The sequence below is a fragment of the Anabas testudineus genome, chromosome 3 (genome assembly GCF_900324465.2).
Source record: "Anabas testudineus chromosome 3, fAnaTes1.2, whole genome shotgun sequence".
NCBI lineage: Eukaryota > Metazoa > Chordata > Actinopteri > Anabantiformes > Anabantidae > Anabas > Anabas testudineus.
In genome coordinates, this window is record NC_046612.1 from 5,223,816 (window position 1) to 5,250,744 (window position 26,929).

The 26,929-nt window shown below is 38.2% G+C and overlaps 1 protein-coding gene across 1 annotated transcript in view; it reads left to right on the forward strand.

Moving 5' to 3' along the window:
- The window catches only part of LOC113174926 (CUB and sushi domain-containing protein 1-like), a 330,106-nt gene extending 303,425 nt beyond the window's left edge, over positions 1-26,681 (forward strand). Inside the window, exons 60-75 of the mRNA XM_026379140.1 lie at positions 357-542; positions 5,335-5,511; positions 6,101-6,280; positions 10,261-10,434; positions 10,642-10,708; positions 11,192-11,298; positions 12,609-12,682; positions 13,532-13,643; positions 13,836-14,015; positions 14,569-14,631; positions 15,277-15,438; positions 16,595-16,707; positions 20,773-20,860; positions 21,052-21,178; positions 22,912-22,974; positions 26,297-26,681. Of these exons, the coding sequence (XP_026234925.1) occupies positions 357-542; positions 5,335-5,511; positions 6,101-6,280; positions 10,261-10,434; positions 10,642-10,708; positions 11,192-11,298; positions 12,609-12,682; positions 13,532-13,643; positions 13,836-14,015; positions 14,569-14,631; positions 15,277-15,438; positions 16,595-16,707; positions 20,773-20,860; positions 21,052-21,178; positions 22,912-22,974; positions 26,297-26,456 (2,033 nt within the window). The 3' untranslated portion in view covers positions 26,457-26,681. The remainder of the gene's footprint in view (positions 1-356; positions 543-5,334; positions 5,512-6,100; positions 6,281-10,260; positions 10,435-10,641; positions 10,709-11,191; positions 11,299-12,608; positions 12,683-13,531; positions 13,644-13,835; positions 14,016-14,568; positions 14,632-15,276; positions 15,439-16,594; positions 16,708-20,772; positions 20,861-21,051; positions 21,179-22,911; positions 22,975-26,296) is intronic.
- The last annotated feature ends 248 nt before the right edge of the window (positions 26,682-26,929 follow it).

Sequence of the window (26,929 nt, forward strand, 5' to 3'; positions counted from 1 at the left end):
GCCCTCCGTCACAGAGATGAGAGGCTGCAGTATAAACACTATAACTGTATTTTCAGATCCTCTAATCTTACTCACTGCTCTCTTCAAGTGCTCATAAAATGCATCCTGGTGAGTCACTAGCACTGGTGCACCCAAATAATTTTGTGCATTCATATGGTGCAATTTTTAGTCACATGTGTGAGTGAAGTGCTCCCAGTGTAGCTGCTGATATTTTATTAATTTTTTTTATTAATCACCATAAGCGCAGACATGTCAAAAAATCAACCTAATTAATCTGTGACCAATCAATTCGTTGACCACTAGTGGGTATTGGTTGCTCTGTTTGGTGCATTCATTTATGTACATTTTCTCACTAGGTGCAAGTTCAGGAGTCTGTGGAGACCCAGGGATCCCTCCCCATGGTACCCGTCTTGGAGGGGAAGAATTTAAGACCAAGAGCCTACTGCGTTTCAGCTGTGAGGCAGGATATAGTCTGATGGGCTCAGCTGAGAGGACCTGTCTGCACAATGCCACCTGGAGTGGCACGCAGCCTGTTTGTCAAGGTGGGAAAGTAGAAATGACTGTTTTCATGACTCATGGCTGTGTGTAAATTTGACTCTCCTGAAAGATGGCGCAAAAGACATATTGTGAGTTTTTTATAGGCAACCATTTCTCCTAGAGTCCAAAAAGTTATTCATGGTCTGTTGTGCACTGTATTTTGTTCTAAGCACCCCTTATTGACCCCGTTTTATAGTAAAAATGCTCTTTCTTGCTTTATATGTGATGTGACATGTTCAGCATATTCTGTTTGCTATGAAAACATCATACATTTTGATAGCAAGTTTGCTTTGTTTCATTTGAGGTTACCTTTGGGTCCCAACCAGATCTCTATAAAGCACTGCTGTAAAAATAAACATTGCTGTATAATGAAGCACTGCAGATTTTGCATATGCCCACAGTGCATTTGTGGCATATGGACTTAATTAGTCAGCATTTTATATGAAGATAAGTCAGCTCAGTCTCCAGAGTTGAGCAGCTTAGTCTCTTCTTTGGAGAATAAAGTAGCATCAAGCTACTTGTCATACTAACAATAGTGTGCAACTAATCAATGAACAAAAATTATACCTACATACAGTACATAATATACATTACAGTCTGTGTTTTACAGTGGTTTCAGAAAGTATTTAGACCCCTTTACTTTTTGCATGCTTTGTGTTGTATACACTGCCCGTCCAAAAGAAAGTCACACTGTAATATTTTGTTGGACCACCTTTAGCTCTGATTACGGCACGCAATCACCATGGCACTGTTTCAATAAGCTTCTGCAATGTCTCAACATTTATTCATGTCCAGTTGCATTAATATTTCTTCAAGATCTTGTATTGATGATGGGAGAGTCAGATCGCTGCACAAACTCTGTTCCAGCACATACTAAAGATTCACTATCGGGTCTGGCCTCTATGGTGGCCATTGTGTGAAAATGATGTTTCATGCTCCCTAAACCACTCTTTCACAATTTGAGCCTGATGAATACTGAAATTGCCATCTTGGAATATGCCTGTGTCATCAGGGAAGAAAACATTCATTGGAATAACCTGGTACTTCAGTATATTCAGGTAGTCAGCTGACCTCATTCTTTGGACACATAACGTTGCTGAACCTAGACCTGACCAACTGCAGCAGCCCCAGATCATAGCACTGCCCCCACAGGCTTGTACAGTAGGAAATAGGCATGATGGGTGCATCACTTTACCCGCCTTTCTTCTTACCCTGATGCACCCATCACTCTGGAAAAGGGTAAATCTGGACTCATCAGACCACACGACCTTCTTCCATTGCTTCAGAATCCAATCTTTATGCTCCCTAACAAATTGAAGCCTTTTTTTTCTGATTAGCCTCACTGACATTTTCTTAAGGATACACAGCTGTTTAGTCCGAACTCTTTGAGTTCCTATTGCATTGTACATGTGGAAATGTTCTTACTTTCACTATTAAATACAGCCATGAGTTCTACTGTTGTTTATCTACTATTTGATTTCACCAAACAATTAAATGATTGCCACTGTCATTCAAGATTTTCCTTCTTTCTTCCTTGAAGATGATGGCTCCCCACTATCCTTCCAGTTTTTAATAGTGCATTGGAAAATTTTAACCCAGTTTTAGTAGTTTCATTCATCTCCATGTTTTCTTTGCCTTATTTCTGCCAATAATTTGATCCTTCTGAAACAGATTAACATCTTTTTCCGACAACAGGATGTGCCTTCTAACATGGTTGTTTAAGAAATGAGAAGCTACTCACTGCATCAGTTAGAGTTAAATAACTTGTCAGCTGAAACATAATCATCCATGCAGTAATTATCCATGGCAGTCTCTTACCTCTTTGCTTAGTTAAATCCAGTGTATTTTATTGTTAATTGATAAAGTTGCATTTTTTTGCTCTTCAATCTACAGTTCAGCTCAAGTCAGATAACAATGACAAAGTGGGGAAAAAATGTTGTTAAAATGTTTGCACATTGTGTCTTAGATTTGAACTTGTATAGTTTAACGGAGCCAGACAGTTTGGGAAAAGGGAGAAGAAGAAGGTGGGAGGTAGATGAAATGAAGCAGAAATGTGCTTCGGGGAAGTAAGATCAGGTAGTCTGTGAAAAAGATGGGTAGAAATAAACACGTTGGTTTTCAGACTATAAGAAAACACAGTTAAAGTTACAGTCAAGAAAATTACATTTGTATTTTACTGCATTCATCCTTCCTTCGGCTTTGGCCATTTTGATTGTCCCTGCCACTGACAAGCACGTCAGTAGCATGATTCTGCTACTACCATGCTTCACCTTAAGGGTGAAGGGTGGAACTAGCCAGGGGAAAGGGTCTGAATGCATTTTTAAGTAGCTGTAGATATTTTCACACTTTAGGCTGATACATTCATCATACAGTAGTACATAAATGAGATGTATGGAATTCATAAGGTTAAGGACTTGAATACATATAAATTGTTGTTCTTCAACTGATTTTTCATTTACATGTCATTTGCTGTACGACTTGAATCTAAGCAATTTACAATTTCATTTAACAATTGCAATAATCAAGTAAGATAAGTATTTAAAAAATATGACTTTACTAATTTTTGTATGTATGTTTGCATGTTATCTAGTGTGTTAGAGTGTGTCTCACTGACTGACTCAGATCTTCCACAGCACTGTGGTAATAAAGCATGTCCTATACAACAGCAGTTTTTTAAAGACACTCTTTAAAACCATGGGGGTTTAGTGGAAATTAAGGTGGGTCCCCAAAGTGCTGTAGAGACACTGGAATCCTAAGCTGCTGCTTGTGTTATCCTCCCTGTTATCAATAGTGTTAGGTAGGCTGAATAAAACACTGCTGACATTAACTCAATTGTACTCTGACACAGATTTTAGATTAAGTTAAATAGATGGGTTGTTCTGGCAGTAATTTGAGTGGATAGAGGGAGGAAGAGTGAGTCATACAGTTTCTGTGTACTCTTGTATATTGTGTGGCTATGACTGAAAACAACAGCAGTATACTAAATATAGAACACTGAAAGGCATAAAAGTTGCACTGACTTAAATAAGAAAAATAATAAGTAAAACAAGTCAAATACAGAAGTCAAACAAATGCCATTGTTTGAAATGCTTCATACCAAAGCGTTATATATTCTGGTCAATAATTTTCATCTGCTGATTCATATAAAAAAAGTAATTTCACTCTTTAGAACATTAGTACTCAGAAAACGGTTCTTAAAATTGCCTGTTTAAAATTGAGTGTTGATAGATTTTTTTTTTTTTTTTTATGTTGTCAATCAATACTTTCAGATTGTATCTCATTTTGGAATTAAATTCTTAAAGAAGCAACACTGTTCCAGTGCTACACAACACAGGACTCTAAATTGAAATGACATCAGACACTTTGTGGACAGCGGTGGTTGAGACTGTCTGACAGTTAAGCAATGACTTTTACTTCTACTATTTTGAGAGCTGGCTTGCCTACATTGACTGAGTACCCAAATCTGGGTTTAAAGACACCCAAACACATAAAGGGGTTTGCATGTTTGTGTGCAACAGTGTCTGTGTAACGCTAATTATTCATGTCTGTCTAGTTGTTTTTCATTAAGCTAATAGTGGTTAAAAGCTGATTCGGAGACTATGAGGCATCTATCACTGGAACATAAACACAAAGAAATCTATACACACAGCCAAATACACACCAGTACACAGGCTCACTGCGTGTATGCTGATAACACACACAGACACAATTATAAGCTGCCATAGACACACAAACACACACACACACACAGAGCTTTGAATGATGTCCTCCACCTACACATGCTGAGAGTAGCACAGACTCTTGGACAGAGCTTTTAAGGCCTCTAACTAATGAATCCCATCAAAAGGTGTTTGATTGTTAAAGGCTGTCAGCTGTCATGAGCTTATTAGTGAAATGCTTCTCTGGTTGGTTGCTAATTCCTGTTGGTTCTGTTAATATGCTGTGCTCGCAAACTTAGGACTGATGGATAGCCAGTTTAGAACTGAGCCATAGCCCTACCATGTCTGCATTTGTGTGCTCTCTCTTATAGTTCTTATATACCGGCAAGAAAGCCTAAGATAGATAAGGATCCTATGATCACTGGGCTAGGATTAATAAGTTAAATATATCACTACTGCTTGCACCACAGGACGGGGAAGCCCTTATATTAATGTAAGAACATTGCATTAAATTGGCTATAGTGAACAGCTCTGAAGTTAAATCTATAATATCAAGTATACAGCCATTCTCAGATTATGAATATGTTTTCTGTTCTCCCCAAGATAACTTGGGAAGGATATTGTCTGTCCAGAAGTACTGACTGATAATGAAAGATTTGCCACCCTGCTGCATGGTCAATGCTTCTTTTTACTTGTATTAACTTTTGGATTATTTACTGTGACAATGTTACGATATACAAATTCCTGTACATATCTGACAGCATGTGTTGACAACGAGGCAGAACCAGGCAACACCTGATTTTTGAAATCTTTCGAGGCTCTGGCTTTTGCTAACAGGCACTTTGGCAGTTATAGTGGTATTAAGTAAGTATTACCAGCCTCGTGCTAGCCTCTAGCACACAAGTAGAATACTGTACATCCTCCATTTAGTGCTGGGAATCAATCCAACAACCTTTAGTCATTAATCAGCCTCACTACCTCAAGGATATATTTTATATTATTTCCAACTGACTCCAGTGATAATCTCATTATTGCAGCCTACAGCTGATCAACCTTGAGTGACAGCAAGACTGTATTGCTCACACTGATATTATCACAATGATTAATTGCCACTATTTAATATTTCCTCATTTCCCAGCTGTATCCTGTGGTAACCCTGGCACCCCAGCACACGGCAGAATTGTCTTCAGCGATGGAATCACATTCGGCAGCTCAGTGGCTTATGCATGCTGGGAAGGCTTCAAAACATCAGGCCTGACCACCAGACATTGCACAACAAACGGGACATGGACAGGACAACCCCCAGATTGCACTGGTAATATTATTGTTTAATTACTATATTTATTATTAGTACAAACAGCAAGCGGTGTAGTGATATTAATATACAATTTGCACAGGTTGAACTAGTTTTATTAGTAAAATCACTATAGTGACTCTTAAATATATGGTCTTAAAAAATAATGTCAGTATTGCACAGGCATAGTGTAATGTTTTTAGCAGAGGATTGGATCCTATCATAAATTGTGCATAGACTGAGGCAACCTGCTGCTGTGCAGGACTGTACAAGGTTGTTGTGTCTGAGATTTCAACTTGTATAGTTTAATAGAGCCAGACAGCGATTTGGGAAAAAGGAGAAGAAGAAGGTGGGAGGTAGACGAAATGAAATAAAGCTTCAGTGAAGTTATGTGAGGAAGTTTGTGAGAAAGGGAGAGAGGGAGAAATAAACAGTTTATTTCAGACTATAAGATAAGTATAGTTACAGTAAAACATTAGATTGATATCTCCAGAAAATGTTGTCTAGTGCACTACTGCAGGTTTGCTGGAACAACACCATTTGACAGATACTGTAAACTGACCAACCTGTATTTCTGAATTGTCCTATTAAAACTCTGTTCCTCTCGTAGTGATCAGTTGTGGAGATCCTGGGCCAGTAGCAAATGGGATCTATCTAGGAAGTGACTTCACCTTTAACCACACGGTGACCTACCGCTGTAACCCTGGTCACCTGATGGAACCACCAGGACGCAGCGTCCTACGCTGTACTAAAGATGGGACCTGGAACCAAACCAAACCGAGCTGTAAAGGTGAGAAAGCCGACCATCTAAAATAACTGCTTCCAAAGTAAAACAACTTCTCTTGTTGTTTGAATATACAAAAATAGTCTGCACTGTGGGATTTGCAGGTCCTGGACAGTATATCAGAAAGTACTGCATCTTAGACATGGATCAGACCATTTTAAATGCAGTCCAACCAGCAGAAGTTCATTTGAAGCATACTAGTATTTATATTTATGGAAGGCATCATTTAAATCTGCTGCACAATATGGAGCCTTTGGAAATCAAGCTAGCTGTTATGCTATATAGACCTGGAAGTGGAAAGCTGTCAAATCTCAATTTGACAGAAATGTTCTGATAACAAGGTTCTACAATAAAAAATAATAATTGTAATATAATTGTGCAGTTGCAGCAGAAAGTTCCACAAAAAGTGGTGGCAATCTCAATAAGTGAAACGGTATTTCAGTGCAAGCTGCCACACTAAAATAACATATTGTGACTTTAACAGTACATTAGAAAGAAGCAATGCAAGATTAATGTTGCTCTTTATGACAACAGAGTATTAAATTAGTGCTTATTTTATGTTTTCACAAACACAAAGGGGAAAATAAAAACAAATGCATTAAAATAAAATGAGTCTGAGTTTTACCGCAACCCATATTTAGAGTTTAGGCTATGATGCTCAACAACAGTAAAAGGGAATGTTTCCTGAGATCCTCCCTGCCGCTTCTTCCCACAAATCTCCTGCTGGCTCCTGCAGTTGCAGAGGCTTTGAACTGAGATGAAAAAACTGAGAAAGCCGAAAGAGAGGCTAGTGAGAGGGAACCAAAGAGATGCAGAGAGAGGGAGAACTGAGAAGTAAAAGATACTATAGGTGATAGGAAATGAGACTGGGGTAGGAAATTGAAAAGTGAAAATTAGAGTGGAAAAGAAAGGAACAAAAAGGAGAGATACAGGTAGGACAAGGTACCTCTGTGTTTCGGCTCCCCTCTCTCTTCCGATCTTTTTCTTCTCTGCTCTCTTTCACTTCTCACTTTCTGCTCTTCTTTATTTTCTACTTCCTCTGTTCAGCTCCCTGTTTCTATCCTGTTTTTTCTCCCACTTCAAAAAAAAAATATCCACAAGACTTCATTTGATACTGTTTTAGAACAACAGCTTCTTCACACACAGACACACATGCACACACAGAAACATATTGAATGAAGGAGTTGTAATCCATAAAAGTGGCTCGACAGGCAAAATGAATCAAGTGAGACCAAGAAAGAAGAAAAGCTTGAGCAAACGAAGCATACAGGGGGAGGGAAAGAAAGACTTTAACAGAGTTAAAGGAGTAAAGAAGAAGAGGAGAAGGGAGGATTGAAGGGATGGAGGGGTGTAGTGGAAGAAAACATTACAGAGACCTAAAAGGCAAAAAGATAAAATAATGCAGAGATTAGGAAAGAAAGAAAATAGGAGGTGGAAAAACAGAAAGTCAAGTGAAGGAATAAAACAAGAGAATGGATGAGCCATCAGTAGGGCTACAAGGAGAAAACGACAGAGAAGCAAGTGAGGGAGAGGAAGCGAGTGATGGGAGAAACAAAGAGAGGCAAATCAATACCTGCCCCCAAACCTGTAAACACACAGTGAGAAAAGGGATTAGGCCCATAAAATGTGCTAGCTGTGTGAACTGTGCCAAGAGAGATATGCCTAAAAGACGAAAGGAGGAAGGGAGAGGCAGTAATGGTGTGAGAAGAAGACCAATGGAGCAATGGAAGAGGGTAAAAGAGGACTGGAGTTGGGACTGGACAAGGACAAAGAAGAAGGACTGTAGAGGGAGAGACTGAGAAAGAAGTAAGAAGACTGAGCACCAAAATGTAAGAAAGCATAGAGTGTGGAGATGTGGGAGGAAAGAAAGAGGGTGTGGAAAGGGAAAGAGTCAATAATCGCAGTGACAGAGAAAAGAGCAGGGGTGCGTAAGCAAGCAGGGATGAGAGTTACTCCTACAGAATCATATGAAGTCTATTCACAGCAAGAGAGAGACACGAAGAGAAAATAAAAGAGCTCCGAAACCTTCAATTACAGACAAAAGTGTTCTTTGGGCATCAGAGACCTGCAGAAATATTAGCCTGGAATGTTTACTGCTGAAGTCAATAAGAGTGTTTTATATTCGGCGTTTAGACAGCTGGAGTTTGATGCCTAACAACAAAGTCGTTTTTAGGGCGGAAAAGCTCTCATTGAATTATTAATTTGAATCCCCATTAGCTGCTGGCCAGCCACCAGCTATTGTTCCTGGAGTCACACAACAAAAAATGATGAATGGCATGCTTTAAGAAACTGGGATTTGCCATCGACTTGTGTGCTTGCGTGTAATGTTTTTTAATGGCACTAACAACATGCAGAACATGTAGAATAGGAGGGAAAAAAAATTACATGGGAAAATGAAACCCTTTATTTTTTCAAGACTGGAAGGATGCAAGGCTTCTTCAGGACACTTGTGACATACAAAGGCACAATTAATGAACTGATTAGTTTAGTGCAAGCATCCATAGTTGCCTACAAACAGCAATATTACAAATAAAATTATTATTTTTTTATTTTTAAACTCTTTCTCTATTAATTGTATTTTGATTCTGCCTTCAAAAATGTCCACAATGCATCAGAGACAGAAATAGACAGGAAAATAAAATGAAAAAAGAGCTTCAGTATGTCCCTTCTGTAATGTGCAGTGTATATACGACATGTATGTGTTTGTACATGCATGTCTGTTTGCATATCTGTGTCTGTCTGCCCCTCTACCTCTGTGTACGCTTCTGTGCACTGTATATCATCATAGCAGGGTGAATGGAGCGTGAAACCATCTGTCTCCTGGTTAGATGAGAATTACACTGACTTTATTAGATGTTTGAAACCATGCAGATGGTCATCATTATCCTAGGGAGTTAGGCACGTCTACACTCACATATGCACACAAACAGATGTTCATGCACATCCAACACAATCACATGTATGGACATACACGCGCACACAGTGGGTCTCTCAAAATATGCTGTAACCTCATCATGCATCAGTAGTATGTCGCCATGTGATCACATATCCAACTCTCTGTATATAACAGATGCTTTTTTTAATGCATCCTAATCGATTTGATCTGTTGGTTCATCTGATATCAACACAGGTAATATACTCTAGTAGTTATGAAATTATGCTTCAAAGTAGCTGTATAAATATATATTTAACCCTCAAATCCCAATGTAGGGCAGCATTTTAAATGAGGAGGCTGATGAGATTGCATGCCTTTAATTCAATGTATTTGAGGGGAAAAATGCAACAGTTAACCCAAAGTAATTTAGGTGGAAGCAGAAATGCCAAATCCCACCTGTCCTATGAGAAGCTCTGTCCATATGGTGACCACAGTTTGTCTTAAACATGGTGACACAGGTCATCTGCTGCTTTGAGACAGTACATGTCCATATGGTGACCATGGCTTTTGCTGCTCTTTGTTTTCACTTGATGTCACCCCTCCCATCTGTAGCCATCTTGTCCTACACATTGTGAAACCCTCATAGTAAGCACTTTCTTTACGATGCGCCAAAGATTACAGAGGGGGAGTGCGGGATGTCACTCAGTGGTCAGCACTCTGAAGTGATTTTCTTTTATTAGTACACACCAGTACACACCAGCCCTGATGGCGCTCAGGTTTTAAAAATATCAGATGTAGAATTTAAAGGTCTTATATAGGATTTTCTTCAAACAGGTGTTGTTTCAATTGTTGGTTTATATCCTTCACATCTTAGGGCTGCAAATACACCAGGGGCACAACTTAACTGCTGTCAATGCAAGATTCATTCACTGACTTGCTGTATACTGTATATTGCATGAAATTTGCAGCACAACAGAATACATAATCAGTTTTAATTCACAGCTATAAGCAATTTATGGTCTTAAATATGTATGTACTGTATATGGATAATGATCATGAGGCAGCAGCATCAATCACTGAACTGATGATCTTTTGCATTTGTCTGTGCTAGTGATCCAGTGTGACCCTCCTCCTCAATTACTTCATGGGAAAGTGGACGGGACTGACCATTCATGGGGGTCCAGTATAAGCTACAGTTGTTTCCATGGTTACCAGTTGTCCACTCCTGCTGTGTTAACCTGTGAGGGGAATGGGACGTGGACAGGAGACGTACCACAGTGTCTGCGTAAGTTAGCGGCCTCTCCTTGAGGTCAATTAGATCATAGTTTGTACTATGTTCTCATGTCTCTCTTGCAAAACAGATCTAGATTCCTGTTTAAATAAACCATAACTAACTAAACTGCTGCTTTACTGCTGATGCACATCATTGTTCACCTGTCGGTGATTTTAAGTCTTTCACTTGAAATGCTAACTGTCATTGTTGTCTTTTAAGCGGTTTTGTGTGGTGATCCTGGGTCTCCTGGAGGAGGATTCAGAGAGGGGAACATCTTTTCATACCGGTCAGTACATATACTATACATGTACCCAAAACCCACACACAGTTTGGGTTTTGGGTACACCATAAATGTGGCTTTAAACACAATAAATGTGTTTAAAGCCGACTATGCTGGGAAACCACATCAGCAAGTATTGTTTACTCCGGTAAGGTTACCAAATGTTAACTTGATATTGTTTATCTAAAAACAGATTAGACACCTTCTGGCCCCTGTGTATCGGTGCCAGTTTGAAACATTACAGGAACAAAAGAGATTTTAGGTTTGTGAGCAAAAACCAGAAAACGATGTAGGTCAAAGGTGAAGTGGTTAGATAAAGAGGTGGAGACGCTCCTTACATATCACCTTCTGAAAGTGTCTAAGAGGTGGTTAAGAGAGGGCTGTGAGATAGATGTAGCAGTAAAGGATGGTTTCATTTTTCAAATCACATTTGTTGTTTGTCTGTTTTTGTGTGTGTGTTTGTAAATAAATACTTGTTTTCCTACACAGGTCAGAGGTCAGGTTCTACTGCCATGCCCCGTATTTGCTGGTAGGCTCTGCCTCCAGGGTCTGTCAAGCTGATGGGATTTGGAGTGGCCAACAACCAGCATGTATAGGTAAACAGGAGACAAAACCTTTTGCCCTCAAATATACTGTGAGTGTATGTCACCTTTCAAACTGTGCACGGTCTTCATGCTGTGACCCAGGAATGTGAACAGGAGCAGAGGTGCTGACTTAGGCTTCACATTTTAGTTGTATATTAGCCTGAAACATGAACTTTTAATGATATAATAATCATTAAATTACTAGAACGTTTTACAGTTTGACTCAGTTGTTTGCCTAAAGAGGAGTTTTATTCTCTTAGTAGCATGTTTGCCATACATCCTTTAATCCAATACTACCTTAAAATAGTCAACTCCATCCTGCACATTAAATAAGTGACATTATGTATGATGCTCATTATCCTTGGGGCTGTAAGAAAAGCAGGTTTATTCTAGCTTACTCATTTCATTAAGCTTTACTACCTTGTTACAATCCAGGTAAATCAGCACAGAACAGGCTGAAAAACTTGGAATTAGTTGAACGGCCAGGAGCCAAGTTGTATCATAACATAGAGTAGCTTTTACAATGTAAAGCTGGTCTGTGCCAAATTTTATGGTAATGGAATCACAACACACAGAGGACTAGAGAAAATAACATTACCACTTGAATGTTTATGTAAATCTTTGAAATGTTACATATTATAGTCTTTCCACAGTTGTTGGGGAACATTTGTTTACTGCAAAGAAAAACATTTCTTCAACACTTTATGAATAAAATTGTGTGAGATCAGATTATTGGTAAACAAGATTGTGGATCTTACGTGTATACAAATCATAGCATTAGTATTCCTGTGCAGACAGAACTGGAGATATTATCTAATCAATAGATGAAGTGTGTAGTTTTGATGTCAGCGTTTGGTTTCTATAAAGATTTTATCTTGGAAAGCAGAGCTTCATATTTTAAGCAAACTTAGGGATTTTGTGGTAACTGTTGTGAAAGCGTGAAGCATATTTTGGATGAGTTGTGAAGTCACGAGGAAAAGCTGTAAAACACCCTCAGTGTTGGAGACATGAGAGAATTACAGTCATATTCCTCTGTGTGTCATATAGAACATAACTTGAACTCTATGCATGGTGGTACCCATACAGTAAATCCTAACCAGTACCAAGTACCACATACACAAACTAGTGTGGACAGGGCTCTATACTCAAGTACTCCACCATATTAAATTTTTTGCCGTATTAATACAAAAGTTCCATGTTTTATGACTCATCACTCTACTAAAAGTTTTTAGAATATTGTGTGTACTGTTGTGTTATTGCTGAGGCTCTGCATTAGACAGATATTTATGGATTGAGGCAAAAATGTGTGTTTATGTTTGCAGATCCAGCCTTCAACAGCTGTCGTGACCCAGGAACTCCAGCCTATGGTATTCCAGTCATGGCACAGGGCTTTCAGGTGAGAACCATCAGTCAGCAGACTGTGATAGCATTTTAAAATAGGAGCCCACAAAACTTTGTTTTCAAGATAAGTTATCTATCTGTATATATTCTCCTCTATATATTATGCACATAGGCATATTGTGCAGTGTTAGCTGATCTGCTCATTTGAATGACCAATTAATTCAAGAGAAAGATAAAAATGTGAGACCTTTTAGTAGACCATGTCATAAAATGGCAGCATTAACCTGCTTTAGGTGATCCGAACATGTGTGTAACTAAAAAAGGAATTGTGATGAAGCAAGAAGGATATATAAATACTTTTTCTTCTAGGCTAAGATACAGCAAGCCTACGGTCCGTGGTTGAAATAAACAATAGTCAATCAAATACTCAGTATGCAGGTTAAAAGTAAAGACATGGTGAAAGTGACTGTCAAATATCTGAGGTCAGACTTCACGGATGACAAGAGGAGGCAATATTTTCGTTCGTGTCAGGCACCAGGCTGTCTGGAGCACAGATAAGAACCTGTTGATGGAATATATTGGCCGTCCAATCCTTAATGGAATTTAAGTAAACATGCAAATCCTTCAATTTGTGAAGGCATAATTGGATATCATCCACATGTCATATTTCCCCGGACACCTCTGCAAAGAGAGGAAGGCGTTACCGTCATTGTTTGAGGAAGCAGGCACAGCATGTGATACATGAGAATACATTAACGGTTAATTCATTGTTGTTGTTGTTGTTTTCAGTGATTTTCTTCAAGTTAATCAAAAACTACATCATGCTGTTGACTTTGGTAGGAATTAAAAACTGTGGGGTTAACAATGGATTAAAAGAATCATTTCTTTTTATTATGTTTTGCAGGTTGGCAGTAAGATCTCCTTCAAGTGTCGCAAAAATTACCACATCCTCGGTTCAACCACAAGGACATGCCTAGAAAACCTTACCTGGAGTGGCACTCAACCAGAGTGCATTGGTAAGAAATAACGATGTCTGTTAATACTGTGTGCTATTATTATTATTTGTCTTCATTGTTTTGTACAAAACTACTAGATTTTACCTCAGTTGCTTTGTTTTGTTGTTACTTTTGAGGTTCATGCTGTTTGCTTATATTTTCTGTTTGGATTTTGGTTTTACCATGAGAATATTTCTCTTCCCTATCACACAGCCCATTCATGTAGACAGCCAGAGACCCCCACTAATGTAGATGTTCGGTCTATGGACTTGCCTACCTTGGGATATACGCTGATTTACACTTGTCAAGATGGTTTCTATCTGGCCGGCGGATCGGAGCACAGAACCTGCAAAAGTGATGGGAGATGGTCGGGCAAACCCCCGCTCTGTAAAGGTATTCAGATCCTATCTTAAAAATACACTGTTTATATAAAATAGGCTAATGTTGAACCACAAATCTAAACTGGATGCCATAATCCCATATGGCTTAAGATAAATACAGATTATCAGCCCGATATTATTGCTGTGCTCTCATAAATCAGCCTCAGGCGTACCATAAATGCTGCTGTGATGTTTGTTTTTTAATCACAAGCTCATGGTCCTATCTAGTCCCAAAGTCAGAGAGCTAATGGCTGTGAATACAGTGATGTATGACAACAAAACAATAAGGTTTATAACCCAATAAAAACAGGCTGCCAGATAATTTCTATGAATCCTTTTTGTCTGTGGATCCCTACAAGTGACAAATGTGAATGTAATGGCAATTACAGTGTAATTTCCATTTTTATAGTCAATAAATAATTTTCAAAATCTTTTCAGTCCCTTCGCACATTATTTTAGGCATATACTGTGTACTTAATCATATCTATGCAAAATATACTGCTGATAAAAATGTAACTACAGTATAAAGGGAGCTGGACTTAACTTTATGCTATTTTATGTTTCAGTTGGAGTGAAAGTCAATCCCAAAGGCAGAGGAGAGTCAGATGTCCAGAAGAACAAGATTCGGGGTATGCAGAATAAACCTCAACACACATACTGTAGTAAATACAGTACACTGCAGATAGACACCAAGAACACTAGGTTTTACAGCATATAAATATATTTTTTTAGGTTTTTATTAATAAGAATTATTATTACAAGTATCCCAGGTATGTCCTGTGGAAAGAGCGAGTGTTGGCTCAGACGACGTAAATAAATCAGTGAAAACATTCAGGTGCAATTCCATGTAATACCTTGTACAGTGTAAGTTTGAATCAGGATTTTATAATCGATATATGCATTTAAAGGGGCCAAGTAATGAGACAGTGAAAAAGTACGTGATGTTTGGAGGAATTCTGAAACTCCAGAGTTTTGAATAAATCATAATTCTAAGTTTGGAATTCAGATAGCCAGACAGTAACCCCATGCAGCAGTCAATTATAAAGCAACCAGAGGTAGATATATCATTAGCACTGTTGATGACCATTACTTTACCTTGTAGTGTGGTAAAATTGCAGTGATTGGCTATCAACAATGCTGCATTTGATCCTCAGAAGAGAATCACATGGTGCCATGGTCACGGTTTGAGAAAGGAGCATTAGCAGCTGTTTTAATCTTTTGATAAGAATGTTAAACACGCTTTATTTCTTTTGTTCTTTTATTTTTCATTACAGTTCCAGTGGATGTGTTTTCTCCAAACTCTGACTGGAGCGGTTTCTACGAGTATCTAGGGAAGCGACAGGCCACCACATTTACAGTTATTGGGTTCAACGCTACCAGCGGCAGAGTTAACGTAACACTACTGGAAACCAGTGGAGTGTCAATAAGACTGTCAGGTAAAAAAAAGAAGAATAACACAGGTATTAGGAGCACATTCATTTTATTTTTGAATAACCTCACAAATGTGCCACCATTGTTCGTTTAATGTTTCCATAACTTATAGCACTTTGAAAGAGATAAAAAGAGCTCTCCTATTCCAGGACTGAACACCGTTTGTACCTCTGCACTGGCTTCTAGTAACTACTCTCATCAAGTTCAGTCTTAAAAATCACTAAATATAAATGAATGTATTTAAAACTCCAATGCAGTATAAATGACACACAACTTTCATTCACATTTTCCGAGCTAGCAAGACACTGGTATATCTGCTCCAAAGTTTTAAAAATCTTTACTGCATGCAGGGCAGAAAAAGAAATTGTGCAAGAGTTGTAGTGCATACAGAGAAAAGAAACTTGAATATATTAAATAATACAACATGCAAAGCACTAGTGGGGCCCTGTACCTGAATTCATCTAAAAAATCACCCACCAGCCTGAAGGACCAAAACCTGAGCATCATAGCTGTGCCCACATGCACATGATGTATTTTTTATTTGTATGAACTATGTTGCTTTGTAGTTAACACAACAGGTAAACGTGTGTTCTTGAGTGAAAACCTCCAACATAGCAGTGTTCAAGCACCTGAAAAAAATCTCACTCACACTCACTGACACTCACTGTATGCTTTGACATTTTACAGTGACATTTGACAATCAATAGTTCAGCTTGATCCCAGGGTCATGAAATATTTTCTACAGCTACCAGACAAGGACTTCCAATGTATAGAATGATTTCATTTTAAATCTGTGTTGTTTCTTTTGCGTGGTCTTGTCATATGAAACTGCAACAGTTTTAGTGTTGGCACTGTAGTTAACCAGGTAGAGAAATATAGCTGAAGGGTAAATGTCACTTTTCCCCAGTAATGTGTGAGGTGTTTGTTCAAAGAAGTAGTGTGATAATTCAAAATGTCAAGGTTCCTCCTTTTCTCTGTTTGACACTTAACCTGTCTGTTTACTTATCACCATGTCTGTCTGTCTCCTGTTTGCCAGCCTCCAATGTAACCTGTACCTCACACTTTGTCTTTTTTCAGCCATTTGCCAACACAGTCTACAAGTCAACTTGTTGTGATTGATATCAGGTTTAGGTACTGAAAATATTGTGTCTATTTATCTAGGTACCTATAAGTCAGAGGAGAACCAGCTGCTGTTGAAAGTCTACCAAGTGAAGGGGCCAACAGAGCATTACTACAGCAAGTTTAAAAATGACAACTGGGCCATGGATGGATATGTAAGACAAACCATCTTATTTTTCTTTATTAATATTAAAACTATGCAATCACCACATTGTGTATATTTTTAGACAGTACAATTGCAAAACAAACTAACAAAATATGATTGTATCATAAATAATGATGTAGTTCCATCTGTACCACATTACTCACCCCACTCCCACAATGCTGGATGAGGTTTAGTGAGGGAGGTGAATTGAAATTCCAGACAAATCCTAAGTCACATTATGCTAAACAGATTTTGAAATACAATGAAGGCTAATTAACATAGCTTTTGTTTCTATCTGTATAGCAAAGGTGTAACAGGTAATTTATTGCATAAAATTATCAGTACTGTGGAACGTTGCTAAAATCTTTGCAATTTGTTCTTGTCAGTGCTCTGCATATAGTTTGTCAAATATTAGCTCCTTTATCTTTTTTATAAGTAGTATAATCCAGTACAAAATAAACTTTATAGATGCAAAAATTACTATTGTTTAAGGCTACACCTGTCAGTGATGACTCAAAATGATGGTGTCTGCAATCTCACAATCACTATAGAGTAAACTGCTGAGTGATGGGGTAGTAGTTGATGAGTAAACAAGGGAGTGATTTCAGACATATAGAAAGGCTAAGAATGCTTTTACATTTCTACTAAACCTGCTGAAATTTAAATCTCCTTTGTCATGAGAACCTGACTGCTGGTGGTTTGCCACTGAATGAAACAAAGAAGCTGTGAAAATAGCTGAACTGTACAAACATCTTCAAAAATCCTAATGCACCTAAGAGGTGGTGATAAATAGTGATAGTGATATTTATAGCAGATTATTGTTGCCAGCTAGTATCACAGGAGGCTTCAGTGTTATAATAATTTATGCATCTGTTTAAATTGACTAAAGTCCTTGTGTGTTATTGTGTGAACCACACTGCACATGCTCAAGAGAAAGAAATGAAGAGAGTTGTGTGCATAGATAAGGAAGAAAATAATTGCTAAACATGATTAAGTTAAAGGCTGCGGGACCATCTCCAAGCAGATTGATGCTTATGTGATGACCTCATGTGACCTTCAAGCTCACATGAGATTGGTACATTTAACTGTGGAGGTCAATGCACAGCAGTGTCCAGTCATACACTGATTAGTCACAACAGTAGTACCACCTGGTTGTTTTAATGTTAGCGATGTCAGAATTTTAATGCTGACCATAATTGACAGGTGTCAGAACACACAGTGCATTGCAGCTTTCGGTTTGGTAGGCTACACTGCTGCAGACTGGTTAGAGTGTCCTTACTTACCCCTGTGTTAATGTTGAGTCTGATTGGTGTGTATGTCTCTCTCTGAATGAAAATGAGATCCATGGAAGACCCAGACATGAAGACCCAGGATAGCCCTACCTTTGAAAAAAGAAACATAAAAAATGACAAGAGTTTGCTAAGATGCATGTTGACAAGCCACAATGCTTCTGGGAGAATATCCTTTAGATAGATGAAACAAAGCAAGAGCTTTTCGGTAAGTCACATCAGCTCTATGTTCAGTGTCTGTGTTCTATGAAAGCTTCAAAAATAAAGCTTTAGAAGAAAAGAACAGCAACCCCACTGTGAAACACAGAGGAGGCTCTGTTGTATTAGGGGTGCTTTGCTGGCAGAGGGTGACTTGAATCTCTACAAGGCACAATGAAATCAGATTATCAAGGTGTTCTGGAGAGAATCACACTGCCCAGTGTCAAAGAGCTCTGCCTCAGTCACAGGTCATGGCTTCTCCAACGGGATAATCACCTAAAACATATATCTAAGATCACCACGAGTGGATGAGAAGAAAATACTATAAGTGTTCTGAAGTGGCTGCTGTGAGTTCTGATCTTAATCCAATGGCATGGAAAGAGCTGAAACTCACAGTTGGAAGGAGGCATAAAATCGGAGAGAACTCAAGCTGATTGCTCAAGAGGTGTAGGGCAGACCTTTCAATGTAGAAGTCAGTTTTAATTTATTACGCTTAAGCAGAAGAGTACCAACACTTTTGCATGGCTCTCTCCATGAGGCTGCCTCACATCCTGCAGAGACTTCAGAAAATCAAAAAAATCCTAACTGACCATAAAACCACACAAATCACGACTGAAATTGTATTTGATTTTTCTTCTTTTTGACCACGAAGGTATTTATTATTCACAATATATTAAGTTATATTCATAATACCAAGAGCTAATAATGTCTAGAAAGAAAGTTTTGTGTGGTGTTGGATCATGTCTGCAACTGGAGAATGGATTAAAAATCTCACCTTGTTTGACTTATTGACAGAGAGGAGGAGAGTGGGGGAGTGGAGAAACCAAGTGTGGAGACTGTAAAAGATAGTATCAGGTCAGGAAGTGCAGAACTTATTGCTAAAAAGAACGGTATAGAATGAAAGACTGCTGTAATCCTCAAGTGACCAAATTAAGCTGACTGCTGTTAGCTTTATGTTGTCATCCATCTGTAGCCGTCTCTACAGGAACATAATTACATATTCAATTGTCAGTTCTTAAAATATAACCATACCTATCTCATACATCATATTTTCAGAAGCCTCTTTTTGACAGTTTGATTAGAAATATACACCTTCAGTAGTGAAGTGAAAAAGACATTGGTTTTGGTGAACACTGTTTAAGTCTGACATATAGTGCTCCCTCTGTGTTGAGCTATGTAGGTATGGACAAATATGTGCACAAAAATAATGAAGAACCCACAATTTCCTCTGAAAGTACTTGAAACTGACAACAAGTAATGAAAAGGCATTTTAAGAAGTAAAGAAGTTGTATGCCTCCACGAACCAGTGACATTGTAGTTTACACAGACATCTGTCCAGACTCGTGCTCTAATAAGTTTATGTATGAGGACAAGTGGATGTTTATGCCAAATGTAAAGAAACTCCTGTCTGACATTTCTGAGATACAGCATCGATGAGAATGGGACAAACATGAGGTCACATTAATCAGTTCATCATTGACTCCAATAGGACAGTTGTACCAAATTTTACCAATTATGTGAAGTTGGTGTGACCTTGACCTTTGACCTATGGACATAAAAATGTAATTAATCCTTTCAGGACATTCAGTCGCAGTTGACAAATTTTAGATTTGAAGGAATTCCCTCCAAGTGTTTCATTTTAGATATTGCGTTTACAACAATTGTGCTGCCAACAGACAACCTGAAAACATAATGCCCCCGGCCATCGCCAGCTCAGAGGCATAATAAAACAAATGAAAATGTCCTGGACAAAAAGGTTCTTACCACAAACCATAATTTTGTTACAAAACTGCAAACATCTCATTTGTGTAGCCCTCAGTTGACTCTTTATTAGGTAAATCTGTTTTTGCCCCCTATTTATTTTAAAAAGAGGGTCAAAACATTAGAAACACCTCTTATCATAATTCACTCCAATACAACTCTCACTACGACCTCAATCAGAAACACAGTAGAATTATCACCTTTATGACAGTTTCAACTTAAAATCTGAAATTTTATAACCTTATAAAAGAAGAATTCAGGGCAGGCTGTATTAGACTGAATAGATCTACCTAATAAAGTGACCAGTGAGTATATATTCAATATGATTCAGGTCAGTGCTCACTCAAGGCCACTTCAGATTAGCCCAAAGTGTAGTTCATAGTTATTCTTGGTGTCTCAGCTGTGTTTTGGGTCATTATCCTGTTTGAGGACTTTGTGCCCTGTACTGTACCTGAGACCGAGCTTTCTCACATTGGGCAGTGTATCACTCCAGAACTACGACATTTCTTGAGATTTCATTGTTGCAAAGATTCAGGTTACCCAGAGCAAAGGATGCTCCTGAAAATGCTCTCTTCTTTGAAAGATCTGTGAACATAAAACTGGGTTGACTTGCCAAAAAGTTTGTCTTCTCTCATCTGGCCGAAGGACATTTTCCCTGTGGCATTTTGGTTTGTCAGTCTGCATTTTCTATCTAATGTTTTCTTCAGAAATGTTGTTCTTTTTTGTGGAATGTACCAACAAACATTCATATGCATAATATACCTCCATTGCATACTGCATTTCTTGTCTGTGCAGAAAGTTCATATTTGTTTCTTTGTTTTTTTCAGGTTACTGCAGAATCAGACCAGAAGACCTTTGTCTACCAGGGGCATATTCACAGTAAAGACTTTGGCAAGTTCTATCTGACGAGGCAAGGTAAGTCTGTCTGCACCAACAACTACCCTGTTTTTGTCAGTGTAGTTAAAACAACATCACATTTCTGAGTCAACATGAGAAGAAGATCTAGTCTAATCTGCACTGTGTATACATGCTCACAGTGCAAGATGCAACACAGGAGTATTTGTCCATACGTATTCATCCATGTGCAGGTTTGCCTGTGTCTCTAGGCCCTGTAACCATGGCAATGGACCCATCCAACCCCTACACTAATAGCAGCTCTGTGGCAGCAGCAATCTTAGTTCCTTTCTTTGCCCTCATCCTGTCTGGATTTGCCTTCTACCTCTACAAACACAGGTAAGTTAGATCACCAACACAGTAAATCCATCAGAGAAGAAAGACTGAGTAGAGAACAAAACAACAGTTTGTGCTACTTCTGCAGCACAATGGTTAGTGTGATGCCCTCTAAAGTGAGGTAGAAGTAAAATAATGAAGAGAGTAAAAAATATTGATATTTATGGTTCCCTTGATGAATAAATATGAAAATAAATATAGCTTTTTCAGTGCATCATTAATAAAACCACCAATGAGTTTATATATTTTCTTTGGGGTGTAATGTCACACCTGCTAAACTCTTTGTAAGTTTTGTAATTTACACCTAATTTGCAACAAAGAAATTAATCTACAGCCACGCTCTTCTGCAAATGTGATGGCATTTATTGAACCTGAAAACATTAATTAAAATAAATACTTACTGATATAAAGTGTTCAAACTTCTAAGTAACTTTAAGTCCAACTTTGAAGCAAAATTGCTGTTTAATTCTTCAAACTTGCAGCATGATTCCTCAGAGTAATTCAGCAATGATTGATGGTTGAGTACTGATGCACAGTTTTTTATTTATGTTCGAGCAGAACGTTTTCTGCAGTCAGTTGTAACATTTGGCAAGTCGGCTTTGATCATCCTCAAGTAGAAGACAAATAAAACCTAACATAGAAATAGTTATTTTAAAACAAGTAACATGTTTCAGAGTGCATTTTCCTTGAATATAAATATACAGTATTTACGCAGGATGCAGTAAAAGCAGGTGGGGTTGCATTGCACCTCCTGGCCATTACAACCTGGCCGTTTTCTAAGGTCCAGAGTCCAGGTCATCTTTACCTACCTTAAAGAAATTGTTCATGTACAGAGTAATGTGTTATCATGTGGTCACGTTTATAATAGACTAATATTACCTTTGACTAATATACTTTTTGACTATAGTATAAGAACAACTTGATTTTCATCTGTCATTTCACCATTCATCTTCATTTCATTATTAATGCATATAAACTACTATAAATGTCATCAAATAACTTCATGTAGACACATTACATTTACTTGCTATCTTTGAGAATTTGTGCTGTTTCCAACTTAGCAAAACATCAAAATATTGCCCATGTAGTAAAGAGGGTACTGATTTTTTTTTGTGAATTTGTGAATCCTCTGTTCCAAACTGTGTAGTTGACATAGCTGTCTGGTACACCCTGTCTCCTAAAACTCTTTTGAAATATACCAAGTGGACCAGATAAGAGCTTTTGGACAGACGGCTTTACAAAAATATAAAATTCCAAATGCCTCCCGAAGGTTCAATCTGATTATAACATTAACAAAAGACGTATTACTCCTTAAGATGCAAGATAATTTTAAACTATATTGAGGGTATCTTCTTCAGTTTAAGACTTGTGAGATTCTGCATTTGGACACGTTAAGACATTTGTACTTACAAAGTCAACGCATTTGTCTGACAGCCATCATAATAACATGCTAATCTGTTGGCTTTCCATTTAAGATGATTGTATACTACAATATTCTATCTGTAATAGGCGTTTTATTGTCTCGACCGCTTGATGTTATTGAACAGTAATGTCCTTTGTTATATATTGTTGGTAAGTATTGTAAAACCCACGAATGCTAAGATGGTGACTGCGATGTACAGTGAAAGGTCATGGAGACAGATATTGACGTTACATTTAACTGAAGAGGCAATTAGATCAGTAACTCCAGTGTGCAATGCTAGTTTTTGTATATTAAAGCTGATGGTTGTATGCAGGACATTGTCTGCTGACACAGATGACAATGAGAGACCAAAAGACACCTGGGGGCCTGGCGGCAGGTAAGACTGACACCTGTCATTCATCTGGTTTCAAACAGAAACCAGACCTCCGCCCGCCGCCACATCCTCCGTCAAACTTTTCATCTGTTGTTTTTAATTTTTAGATTTTTTTTCATGCTGTTTAGTAAGGCTGCACAATTGTCCAAATTATGTTAATTATTATATTTTTCCATTACCATAAATTAAACTCGTAAACTAAAGTGAAGGAAATAGCACAAGGAGACTCCTTGCATCAGCTACAGGTAAGTACAGAAAAAAATGATGATTTAGATTTTTTTTTTTTTTAAAGCAGTGCAGCCCTACTGTGTTAAACAGCAGTCATTTAAAGCTGGATGGAGGGCATTTTATTTTGTCTTTGATCTCATTGTCATCTCCCTGTCAGCATGATGCCATTAAGAGCAAAAATATGACTTACTGTTCTGTAACCTGATCCAAACAAAACAAGTGCTATGTTCTGAATCCTTGTGCTTCTTTTGCTTTTCCAAAATCATCTCCAACTGTTAAACTGAAAAGTGTTTTATCTTGACTCAACAGCAGTAAGTTAACTTTTCTAACATACTGCTTAGCACAACATACTGTAATAGTAAGCCAACAGAAATAGAAATTATTCTCCCTTAAGGATGTAATGACTTAAACGAGAAACTAAAAACAGTGTGAGTGGGTTTCTTCCTGCTTTGGCCTCTGTCTGTGCAATCTTTAATACTGTCAAAGCAGTTAAGTGTGATGTTCTTTATTCCACCAGTAAAATTACACCACTGCACCTACAGCCACAACAGGAAACTAGTGCAGCGATTTGAACTACTGCCACACAGGGTGGTCCATGTGTGTGCAGTTTTGTAAAGTAATGGGTTGAGCATGTAGGGTAGGCTTAGTGGCTCCCCAGGCTTGGATTTCTACCAGTGTGCACACACGTACACGTGCTCTTAATGAGGTCAGAGTCAAACAGCATTTCAGCTGCAGCACTCCTCCCTGCTAATAGTTCCAGAGGGTTTGGGTGTAAGTGATTATATCTAACTGGATTATAGGACCTGATTATCCGAAAATGTAATCAGCGGCAAACAGACAAATTAGGATGTGGTGAGTTATATTTCACCATGTATCCGTTCGAACCTCTGCAGTAAGTTTGTTAAAATCCTAATTTAGGCAGAGTGGGTAATAATATATTCTTTTCAACTAAATCCATTGACTACCATTCACAGGATAGTGGCAGGTTTCATGTACAGACACACTCACATGAGAGCAGCAGATGGGCCTTGGGCAGCAGAATCGCTGAAGCAGACAGTTGTAATGGTTCATGTTCTCACTCCTGTCATAGTTTCCCCTGCAATTTGTGGATTCTTTTTACCGTAAACCAGCTCCTTCAATTTCTTATTTCAAAAGTAAAGGCCTGTTTATTTTATTGCAAGCAAAACCTAGGTTTGTGTCGTACATTCCACTGTAGTCAGTCCAGCATTTACCCCTCCAAAACTTCAGAAAAAACATCACCACCTCAGCTACTGTGCAATGCTAATATTGCTAACAATGGACAGCTACCTTCACATTACTTAACATTTTGTTTGTCATTGTGTGCTTTTGATATCATGGTCAGTTGTTATTGCACACTTAGAGAAATTTAGAAACAAAGGTCAGCTCTTTTGGGTTTTTGTCCTTCAACAGTAACCAAAGGAGCCCAAGCTCGTGCCTCTTGTGTATTATATTTGAGTTACCCAGAAAGCAGTAAAACGCAACTGTTTCTAACTCTTATACAGCATTCAAATGAAGTTAAAACATCTAAGTAACTTCAAGTCCAACTTTGAAGCAAAATGTATAATTCTTTAAACTTGCAGCATGATTCCTCGGAGTAATTCAGCAATGATTGATAGTTGAGTACTGATCCACAGTTTATTATTTATGTTTTAGGAGAAAGTTTTCTGCAGTCAGTTGTAACATTTGGCGAGTCAGCTTAGGTTATCCTCAAGTAGAAGACAAATAAAACCTAGTTATTATAAAACAAGTAAGATGTTTCAGGGTGCATTTCTTCATCCAATGACCTAGAAGAAGAGTGTATGTGGATTCAGGAATACTGTTCCTTAATACTTTTTACTATGACTTAAATGCATGTTATACATGAGAGGTACAAGCTGGGGCTATGGTCAAACATGATTGGCTGCACCCACAAAGGTCAACACAGCTCAGGTCTGACTTCAACAAATTAGAATTTTCTGCACGCTCCTGCTTTGCTCTCTGCACTGTGGATGTCCCCTCAGAGCCAGAGCAATAGACCACCTGTACAACAATGGAGGCACACACAAATGTTTTCCTGCAGTAATGTGAAAAGGCCTTAAAGCTGCAGATCAGCACGTCAAACAAGACTTCTTGACTTTTTACATTTACTTTTTTGTTGAAACTTTGGTAGTGGAATTAGCTGTGGAGTTAAAAGGGGGAAACTAAATAGATAAAATCCAGTTAATTGTTGATCTGTACACTTTGAAATGTGCAGTTAAGTTTATGTTATGCATGACTGGTACCAGAACATTCTGTTATCCAGTATTTCTTGATCTCATCTTTTATTTTCATGAGCACCTGTGCTTTGTAGTTTGTATTCAGTGATGCGGAACATAGCACATACACTGCAAATATAACATGGTGTACGTACGTCTTATTTATTTATTAGTTATGCATTACTTCAGTCAGATGAAATATTTTGACTTGAAACTTCAAAAAGGGAACTTAACTTAAAGACATAAGAAATCCAGTATACACCAGGTTATATGAGTATCTCAATAGAGTCATGTTTCTGGCCACCTGACAGATGTAATCGAATGTGTCATGGCCTTTTTGTTCTCATTTCTGAGGAATATATCTCGATCTTTTGCTGCTGCATGCTGGGCTTTATTCATCACTCACTGGTTCACTGGGGCTTATTGCTGTTTTGTGCTAGGCAAGTATTGTTCCACACACCTGGCGCGTTTGAGCTTGTTGGAAATGTTGCTTGTGATTTCATATTGGGGAATTGGTCCATGTGCCAGAAAACCACAACACTCAGCTAAAAGCTGCTTAGAGCAAGTAGACTTATGTGTGAATTCTTAATGAGCTCAACACAAGTGATGATTTTACATGACAACGAGTCAATTAGCATTAACACCCGGTTGTGCCAGTACTTTTTTTTTTTCACTTGTTAATAAGGACATTTGCAAATTTGAGCATCTTCATTTCTGTCTGTGGTTTACTTTTTATTTTGTTTTTACTGCGTTAAACATTTACCTTAATTCTGCAAAGATCTTTATGAAGCTAAGATTCTGTCATTAACACAGTGTTCCTTCATTTTTCTTTTGTTTTTCAGGACACGTCCAAAGGTCCAGTTCAATGGCTATGTTGGCCATGAGAGCTCCAATGGTCAGGCATCCTTTGAAAACCCAATGTATGACACCAACATGAAGCCCACCGAGGCTAAGGCAGTTCGTTTCGATACCACACTCAATACAGTCTGCACTGTGGTATAGTCCAGCAACTCTGACACTGCCTATACAGTGGTTCAGCCCAACCTTCATGTTGCAGTCTGCGGTGTGGTTTAACCAAACAAAAAAACAACATACTTGTGATTTCATCACCATGAGCAGTCTGTGTTGTAGCAAGCTGGTCAAGTATCAGCATAATCTGCACAGTAATGCAGTTCCGCTCCACCTCCTACCTGAACAGTGGTATCGTCCAGCTCTCCCTTTAGTCTGAAGGAGCAAAATAGGTAGTAAACAATCAACAAGGGAGTAGATAATGACATCATCAAATAACACAAAGTCTCGTGTTCAGGAATCCAGTGCTGGGACCAGAATTCTTCTAAAGCATTGTTTCAATTTAAACACCAAGGAAAAACACACATTTGTTAAAATTTCTCCAAACTCACTGAAAAGTGCTTGTTTGACGTCAGTTGATTTTGCAAAAATAGACCCAGCTTCCTTATGGAAAGGGCTTTACATGG